This window comes from Chaetura pelagica, unplaced genomic scaffold (assembly GCF_000747805.2).
Source record: "Chaetura pelagica isolate M959 unplaced genomic scaffold, ChaPel_1.0 scaffold139, whole genome shotgun sequence".
Taxonomy (NCBI): Eukaryota; Metazoa; Chordata; class Aves; order Apodiformes; family Apodidae; genus Chaetura; species Chaetura pelagica.
The window spans coordinates 6,801,209-6,811,311 of NW_009970717.1; the positions used below are offsets into that span (position 1 = coordinate 6,801,209).

At 36.3% G+C, this 10,103-nt stretch overlaps 1 protein-coding gene across 1 annotated transcript in view; it reads left to right on the forward strand.

The window, feature by feature from the left end:
• Positions 1 to 10,103, forward strand: part of CDH13 (cadherin 13) — a 417,908-nt gene that overhangs the window by 77,946 nt on the left and 329,859 nt on the right. The window contains exon 2 of the mRNA XM_010006203.1: positions 6,426 to 6,537. Coding sequence (XP_010004505.1) covers positions 6,426 to 6,537 — 112 coding nt within the window. The remainder of the gene's footprint in view (positions 1 to 6,425; positions 6,538 to 10,103) is intronic.

Here is a 10,103-nt window from a genome sequence, read left to right on the forward strand (position 1 = left end):
TTCGTGTATTTTGCACATGTGCAGACTTAAGCAGGCACAATGAAAGCTTACTGAAACAATTGAAGGAGTCGCATCCTTATAGGAGGAGACTGAAAGTATTTGGTTTGTGTAGGCCAACAAATGGAAGAGTTAGAGAGGAGAAAGGTTAGTAGTGCACGAGACAAGATTTGTATGAGAATAAATGGCTGTAAATTGATCAAGAGCAAATTTGTTCTGGCAGCGATGAAATGACCATCAGAATAAGAGTCCAGAATTGTGGGATGCAGGGAGGAATTATCTGTGTTTAGGATCAAGTGATCTGGCCAGAAGGCTGCATGTTGTGCCTGCTTGTGACAGCAGAGGTGGTTCTTTCCATGGCTATTTAAAGCTTTTCTGGGCTCCCAAGTCAAGGGAACTCTAAGCTAGCTCAAGTCTCTAATGCATGGAAGATGTGTCAGTGAGAGTTCATTATGTATATATACATAAATTCAATTTGAGAGTGTGGTTTCCTGGCAGCTTAACCAAATTAAGTGCTGACCATGTTACTCTTAGACCCAACAGTAGCTCCACTTTCCTGTGTAGCCACGGAAATGCTCACATACTCTCTAGTATCCTTCTCATATTCTCTTTCTTGACCTTAAGCAATGGGAGCTCTGGAGTTTCTTTGCCTCTGGACAGACCCTGGGCTCATACCTGAACAACCTGATGAGGGTCTCTTCCAGACATCTTGAAATTCAGAAGGAAAGTAACTGGCTGTTCAGACACTAGGGCTGGTAAATTGCTTCTTGAATAACTTGAAAAGATTTCCAATGTCATGGAAGATGTACACTTTTTACTGAATATGTGATAAAGCTCTTATAATAAACATACATTCACAAGGAAAGTGGTCATAAAAATGTTCTTGTGCTACATAGTCTCACAAAAGAGTTTGTAATTTATTTTTTTTTTCAACTTAATGGATGCCTATTGCAGTCACACCACTCAGATGAGAGAACTGAATTCATTTGAGCCAATAAAGTAATTCTAATTTGCATTTTCATAGCCCACCCTTCACTACTCCAAGTGTGACTTTCACTCTTAGGACAGAGCTACGCAGTAAATGGATATGTAGACCCTTTAAAAGAATATTTATCATCTTTGAAGAATCTTAGTGCCAAATCTTAATAGCATTTCTTACAAAAATGACTTGAATTCACTATCGGATTTAGAGGTAGAGCTATAGAGATTGTGGATATTCATTTTCTGAACCTCTTTCCTGATAAAGAGAAGAGAGGTTAAAGTCTAAAACAGTGAAAACTTTCCCTCCAAAATGAAATTATTGAATAAAAAGACTCACTAAATAATAGTGCTCTAGAAATCAAATCAATGCAAAATAACCGTTTAATTTCATTTAGTCACTTTGACATAAATAATTCAAGATACCTTTACGCAATGTTAAAATACCTTTGTTAATTTTGCCAATCAGAGGATAAATTATTCAGGCTTTTGCGGGTTTCTTTCCTCATTCCAATTGATGTTAAAAATACAGAATCTGAGGAGAACTTAATGTCCAGTCTGCATGTGATTTGATGAAACAATTGCCTTAGGACCTGCTGACATTCTAATTGGAGTCTGCATAATGCAGAATCAGAACCTTACTTACAGCAGTGCTCTCTTTATTCCAAGTATCCCTCTGCTAATTTCATTTAAATAACTCCCTCATTTAAATTTTGAGTAAAAAACCCCTAAAATCAGTGAATAGTTCTTATTAACTTCAGCAAAGGCAAGAATTCATCATCTCTCTGCAAAACTTTGTGACTGTGCTGCTCGTTACTTGTTTGTCTTCTCTGATGGCTTCCTCTCCATTTTTTGTGGGTCTGCTGTTGCAGCACCTGAAGATTGAAGGAGTTTTAAGATTCAAGGGTCTTGATCTGCATAATGAAAATATTTAGTCATGTGCAATTGAAGCAATGGTTGGTAGTTCTTATTATTCTTCTTTCTTCTCAGTTCTCAGCTTTTAGGATCACCATATTTTACATGAAAATCTGAAGTTTTCATATGCAAGAAGTAAATTTCTAATTCTCATGCTTCCAGCTCAGAAGCATAAATTTTCAATACTCACTTCCAAGTAAGTGAGTCAAATGACTAAAAAAGAAACCCCAAAACCATACTTCCAAAAAAACCCCTAAACCAAAATCTGCAAACAAACAAGAAAACCTCAACAAAACCCTCAGGAAGTGACTCACAGTTTTTGAACTTTTGAGATTATTGCTGTTATTAAAAAAGTTCCTCTTTTAGATATTTTTTGTGTTTGCTTGTTTTTTTGTTGGTTTGCATTTCAGATGACTCTCCTGAAGTCAAAGGCAGAACATGGTCCTACAGAATGCTACCCTATAAAATATTTGTTTCCATTTGTTGTGTGTAAAATTCATGCCTGGGCAGGTGGTTTTTACATGTGCCTGCATTTACATCTCTATTTAAATAAAGCCAAGGATGAATTTCACACCACAAGAATGTGTATGAAATGCAATTAATAATCTGGAGCTTACATTTTTGTAATAGAAAGTTGATCTCATACAGGTAGGGTTAATGAAGACATGAGCATGTTTACAGTAAAAGGTGAGAAAATTAATTTCCGGAGTGAGGATGTAGCCAATCAAACCTGAATGGAGTTGTTTCATGTGCTGAAACTGTGGGTGACTCAAAAAGGAGAGATTTTAAATTTCTCAGGAAAGTAATTTCAGAGTAACTTTCAGTCACCAGCAGAGGAGGTAGAGGAACCTTGATTTTTGAGATGCAATACCCAAAGGTACTTTAACATCAAGGGCTTTATTAATTTCCTATGTAGTATGCTATGAAATTGCCATCCTCTTCTGCTTTCCACCCCATGTGCTATGTGAGCAGCTTTCAGTGCAAATGTTGAGGTCAGGCAAGGTCACCAGCTGGTTTATTAGTGAAAAAAATAAGAAAAAAGGTTTCCTTGGCTTGCTGCCTCATCAGAACTAGAGCTCTAGCCCAGTGACCAAACTTGCACAGGATTTATCTGAAACAGTGACATTTTCTTATAGTGGCTGGTAATAAATTCAGAAAGACAAATTGTCAGGATATTAAAAATGAATCTTCTCTCTGTACATTTCTGAAAAGCAGTAAGTCATGAAAAACTTTGATACTGCTTGTCAGTGAATATAGTATCTGTAGGTCTGTGTAGCCATGACTCCTCGGTTTGCTTTTCAGACTTCTACCCCTTCAGACTTTCCTGAGCAAATGATGTTTGCTGCAAAATTGCCATTCCCTCAAGGATGTGGCTTTTTTCTAGTGATGGGTAAAGGATTATTTTGTACTAATTGCCCAGTACTTGACTAACTCTGTGAACAATATTTATATATTCTGAATTCTACGTATGACATTTAAACATATTTTTAGTGTATTTAGCTGAGGTCTTTCTTTAGGCAACTACCAGCTCATAAAACATTTTATGTCTAAAAATGTGAAATCTACATGATGCTTAAATTCAGAATGTATTTTTTTGTCTCTGACACAAATCTCTTTGGCTTATTTTTTCAAGTTATAGTTCTTCCCAAAGTGAAGAGCCTCAAAAGAAATTATTTTAATGAGACAGTTCAACAGAAGAAGTTTCTTTGAGAAAAATAAAAGAATAATTGTGCTTACAAAAGAAAATTAATTAAAATCTCTCAATGTGATGATAGATTTAACACCTTGTCTGACATGTTGAGAAGAAGAAATTGCCTGGAATTGCACAAGTAGAAGAAAATGTTCCATTTCACAGCAAGGCCAAGTCTGAGTCTTGTAATTATTTCAAAGAGAGTAAAGGTCACTTTCTATTTGCTACATCTGTATTATGTGAGGCTTCTGTACCAGGCATACAGAAGTTTAACTCCTGACCTATTTAGATTGCCCAGATTTCAAAGTCAATTTATACTGTCACAATCTGATCAAGAAGGGAATATGTCTACTTTAAGTACTGACATAGTTGATGTCCAAAGGAGGCTTTTATTTATAGCTCCTTAAGACAAGAGTTTCAACTGCAAGATGTCAGTAGCTGGGAGATCAGAACATGATTTACCTCTTACTTGTTGTGTTAATCTTTTAGAAGAGTTGTTTGTACTTACATTTCAGCATATATTGCTTGGGCTTTTTTTCTGATGTGGGCTTGTTATATAACTCTGCCTCAGTTGTTGCTTGCATCTTGAGATCAGAAGATTTTCCTTCTGCTGTGATTACAATTTAATGTGTATTCATTCAGTCACCCCATGAGTCAGAAAGGTACTTTAATGATGCACCTGTGCACACAGAAAAGGTGTGCAGAAAATGCACCTCTGCCTTTCTGTACATGTAATCATTCAAATGTGTATCATGCTATTCATTTTTATAATTAGTAATCAAGTTTTATGCACATTTTTGAGGGCAGGCTCTGAGTATGCAAGTTTACATTTACAGTTACCTCATACTTGGATGTATCTTCTTTAGTCTTCAATTCTCTACCCCTATAGAGTGCACAATCACATATAAAGCCAGTGTATCTGGGTCAGTAATTGAATGAGGCTGTGTTTGTAGGCATTGGTAGGAAAGGCAGCAGTTATGTGGATATACACAAGAAAAGTAGTGCATTGAACCTTACGTAGTCTTTTCCTTCTTTCTTGATTAATCCTTCAAAGGGGACAAACATAGAGAAGGTCAGAATGGAAGGCAAAGGCCTCCATCTACTGCATCTGATTACCACCAGCTTAATTGTCATGAAATTTTCTGGCTATTTGGTCTGCTAACAATTCTAGCCAAGATTCTACAGCAGGTGTCAGTGGCATGAAAAAAATGGTCCAGCAGTTGGTTTCAATAAGAACAACTAATGCAGACCAGGTGGGGTATTGCTGACTTTCATTTTTATAAATGGGATCACATAAAACTTAGAGGAAGTGTGAAGTGCATGAAGGGAGAGGAGATAATGTACTGCTCTGATTTAGTAAATAGACTAGGAGTGGTTGCTAAGAGGGAAATATGAAGATGTTCCATTTTTGCAGAATCTCTCCATAGAATCAAGATCAGCATACCTAGATGGTGATGTGGTGGAGGTAGAACTGAGAAATGAGTGAGGTGCTGATATTGGGTTGGGAGAAGTGAGAGGGCAGTTTGTCACCTGAACTGGTGAGGGGGAAAGGAGCCTTCAGCAGTCACCTGTTTGGTAGGGGGGAGACATTGTCCTCACTTTACCACTGGAGAACTGTATTTGAGAACTTGTAATCATGTGTTGAGGAGATATTGAGTAAATAAATCCATTTGTACAGGGCCTCTTGAATTTTCGAACTAATGTTCAGAACTACTGTGACAGTTTTCTTCTTAGCCACTATGTGTGCCCTCTCCCCTTAATTTTTCTTTGGCTACCCAATAAGCAGCAGATTGGCCATAACAATTTTGGGATCAGAATATTCTGTATGCCAGCTGAAAGTCAGGTTTTGCAAAACACTTTTGGAGGTTCTGAAGCAGAAAATACTTTTGAAAATGTGGTTACACATATATAGGTTGAAAAAATACATATTTGGCTTTTCCTACTCTTAAAATTGCCTCCTTCTGCCTCCCTCTTTAACCTTTTAAACTTTTTAGTAATTTTTTTCCTCCTGCTTTTTTTCTCTGACATGCTTACCTTCACGCTCTCATTTAAAAACTGCCAAGAAAAATAGCCTCTCAGGTTGTCTCTATTCAGGGGTAGAAAAAAACATTTTCAGAGACTGAGATTAACATCATACTTATTTCCAACCAATTTTATTTTGCTTTTAAGCTTCTACCTTTGAGGTGCTCTTGTATTGACTGGGAATTTGGTGACCATAAAATGCATTCAACTTTTGCCTTCAGATCCACCTCTACTATGATGCTCGTAATTCATTTTCTGTCTTTCCTGGGTGTAAACAAGCTTTTCATTACAAGGAAGATGAACAAACAGTGGCTCAGAGAGGGTGGGGGAAAGGCAACCGTTGGCATTTTTTAGCAAAGAAGTTTTTATAAAGGAAGGCTGTGTTGTGAAACTTCACCCTTGAATAAGTAATTCCTTCTGTAACTTAGTGATCAAGCTTCTGAAACTAGGGTTGCAGACGCTAATTTATCAACTATTTACATCAACTTAAAAGTGCTTAATTTAAGCATATATTTAAGCCTAGTTATTCACCTGTGGTTTTAGGAGTGGTATTATATTCTATGTTTTCACAAAGACCACTAATATCTTTTATTGTAACCTGAACTGAACCACAAAACCTACTGTTTTATGATTTCCATTATCAGTCTGTAGATGTAAAAGCAACAAACTTACAAGAAGAGCTTAGAAACATTTGAAGGGGAAGTTGGGTGGGATGGATATTTTGTTTTACGACTGCTGAGCCTAAACCCAGTATCATTCCCAGAAGCTATGATGACTGTTGAATGAGTAGATGTTAAAAGTCCTTTTCTTTATTTTTCCTCAGGTTCTGCTGCTTTCATGTGCAGAAGGTTTAGAATGTGTCCCTGGTTTCCAGCAAAAGGTTTTTTATATTGAGCAGCCACTTGAATTCACAGAGGACCAGAGAGTTCTGAACCGTATGTTATCTTTATATATTATTATACAAAAATCAGAATTGCTTATATATTCATATCACTTCTTCCATTTATCAGAAAGCTTTTCTTTGTATATAAGATTTTGAATATTGCCACGATTTTAGGTTTCCTTGGATTAATCCAATAACTCTGACTACTCTGTTCCATGTACTACAGATAGCAAGATACTATAGAGAATCATTTAGGACAATATGAACATTGTGGAAACTTGAAATCATCCACTTGCTCCTTAGAATCTTAAGCAAGCCTTGATTTCCATCAGGATTTCATTGATCATTTATCTCTGCAACTCAGATGTAGAGGCTTATGTCCTAGAAGTTTCATTCAAAGCTGGTACAAGCCCAAGTTTTACATGAAGTTCAGAGGAGACTGGATGAAGCTTGTGATTTTTTTGCTGTTGCTGATAGTTACTAAATGTCACACCACTGAGATATTCAGTAATATTCCAATGACCAGGTGTCACATTATAAAACCCAATCTGGCACTGTAATATTGAAAGCATTAAACTGAAAGAGATTTAACTGACTTTGAGTTCTGGTGTTAGTGCACTTTAGTAAGCAAGTGTTACAATCTGTACATTCAGTTCTGTGCCTTTGGGACTTCAAGACTGTCAAACTAAGATAGTACTTTATCCAACAGTTAAGGATTTTGAAGACTTAAAAGAAAATAATAAAAAATGCTAAGTGCTGCCATTTTCCTAACTTCTAGATGTGCCATTTTTACTTGTGAAACATTTTACTGATAGTTCCTTCTTCATGCTTGGTTGCTTGCTGTTGAACCAGGAATTTTTCCAGATATGCTGCATGAGACAGTAGTGCTTGACATCTCTATGCAATATTTAGATCCTACAGTGTGATACATGGGGATAGTTTGGAGAGACAAAAAAATGCAAAGCAAGCTATTCATTAAATACATACATTTCCCATCTCTGCTCCCTCCAGGTATTTTGCACATGTTGATGTATTTCCACTGTATATATGTATGTTTGGGTGAGGGTTTAATATCTGTGCACACTTGTTTTAAAATAGCACTAACTTTTCAAACTGAAATTGCAAAATTAGTTGCCAGAGTCTACTGAAGTGACTCTCACTTCAATGACTTCTCAACTGGAGTCATTCAGCTTTTAACAGATGCTGAAAAAAACTTTTAGGATAACATTTTTAGTCTAATGATTTTGATAAGTTGCTTAGTCTGAGTCACATTTTCAGAGGAAATGTAGATAATAAGTAGTAATGTTATTCAGAGATTTCAAACTCCTAATTTTTTAAGGCAATTTTTTTCCTTTTAAATTCTTTTATTAAAGAGTTGATGAACACATTCCTACATGGTTAAAAGGAAACATTCACAGAGTATAGGAAGTATAACAGATTGAATAAGCAGGCAAAGTTGAAGACATTCCTAATGGAAAGCAATATGAACAAGTTAGTGTTAAGCTGAATAAAAATAACTTTTGCTGTATTCTTTGGCTGCTTCTGAACTTTGAGGCTGTAGCAAGTCTGACCAGATCTGATTTGTGGTTGTCTTTCCAAATGCCTAGAGGATGAGTTGGTTAAGCCAAAGTCAACTGGGCTGCCCTGTGGTCACCCAGCAAATTGCACTGGTGTGAAACTAACGCAATTATTAAGACAGCATCATTAATGCAAGGAGAAGGAAAGAGCAGGAAGAGACTTAGAAATGCCTGGAAACAATCTTCAGAATCAAATTATTTTAATCAGGAGATGCTAAATTGGCCTAATATATAATGTTTGATGAAAGCAGAGTGTCAATGCGCGACTCTGGTTAATTCTATCACTTGTAAACAGTATGTCCTTCATGCAGAGTGTTAAACCTTTGCAGTTTCTTCATTGTATCTGTCACTAGAATTGATATTTTTAATTTTCTGTTTGAATATACTTCGCACGTTCTTGCATCTTTTTATGCCTGTTGCCCAAGAGCAGTGGAATTTAGCAGTTGCATTGCAATGTGAGGCTTACCAGGGCTATGTAAATTAATAGAGCAAATATGCAAAGGAGGCTTGTAGTAGTGATTGCTTTTGTAGTTCTCTGTAAGCCAAGGAGCTCCTTAATTTTTTTCTGAAGTGCAATAAAACAGTCTTGTCTTATTTTTCAATTTAAACACGGACCCACTGTACATCTCATTGCTAGTATCTCCCTTGTAATTAAATATAGGTTATGGCTGGCTTTTATCTATTTATTACTCTACATATAGAAATAATTATATTTTACATTTACTCATGAGAAGAAGGAAGAGAAGCCCATACTAAGGGTACAGAGTTGTATATTTCATCTTCAAAGCCTGGCCATACTAATTGCATCAGTCTGGAAGTGTGTGCACACCCTCCTCCCTGTTAGTGTCACTGCAATTCTGTTGCTATTTCTTAGCTTCTGTGTCATTCTGATCATACTGAACTGCTTTTTTTTTTTGGGGGGGGGGGTTACCACTGCATCAGACTTAACAGTAACCTCCAGACTGGATCTATTTTATTATCCTAATTTTGTTAATTTTTCCTAATTTTGACTTTTTTTTCTTATCAGATCCTTTTATCTCATTATTTGTTTTCTATGACTGCAAACAGAATTGAGGATTGCTCTCCTAATTTGAGTCTGTCCACTTCTTCCTGGATGCAGTTTTCTTAAACCAGATGTTCCCTTGATATAGTGGGTGGAGGATTTATAGGGTCACTTCCTGGAAATACTAGAGGGTTTGTCCATGGATTTATTTTTTTAACAAGCATTGGCATTATTGAATCTTCCTTCCTGATACCTTTTTTCAGTTTGGACCTAGGACCATCTTCTGCAATCAGATAAAGGTTGCTACAGTCTTGATAAGCTGTTAATTGCCAACATTTAATGACAGGTTTTACACTTGTCTGAAATATTTCTCCATGAAATACTTCCCCATCAGCAAGCTTGTCTTTGGCAAGGCTGACAGATCACTTGTAGTGACAATGCTCTGTCATGCCAGGCTGATAGAAAGCTCCTAATCAGACTCATCAAATGTGGAAATGTAATTGTGTTCAATTAATCATATTTGTACTTAACATACATGAGTCTTGGCTTTTGGGGGTATTTTTAATTGACAATGAATCAAATAGTGCACTTGAAAAATTGAGGCAATTAACATAAAGGCATTAGGTGATGTGTTGTGAATGCTAAACTGGGGAATACATTGCCAGTGATTTAAATGTCAAAACAAAGCAAGTTTTGACCCTTACTTGAAGAGCTTTAATTTTGATGTTAATTAATGGCTGACCTCTTCTGTCTAATGTGATAGATTGCATGTTTCAGAGCTTGGGCTGCTTCAAGATCAGGGCTTTGTCTGTCTGCATCTGGGTGCTTTTTTTATTCTGTGGATTTTAACAAAGACTTTTCTATTCAACCATATTGAAAATCTTTATTTACTCATATGATGGGAAATATATTAGTCTGCTTATCATTAATGCTTAAAGGCAGTTCTTCTGTTGTCTAGCAAAGCTGTAGCTTCCAACATGATTTCCTCTGTTCAAACTGAATAATACCCATAGAAATATCAGAGAAGATCATTCCTGC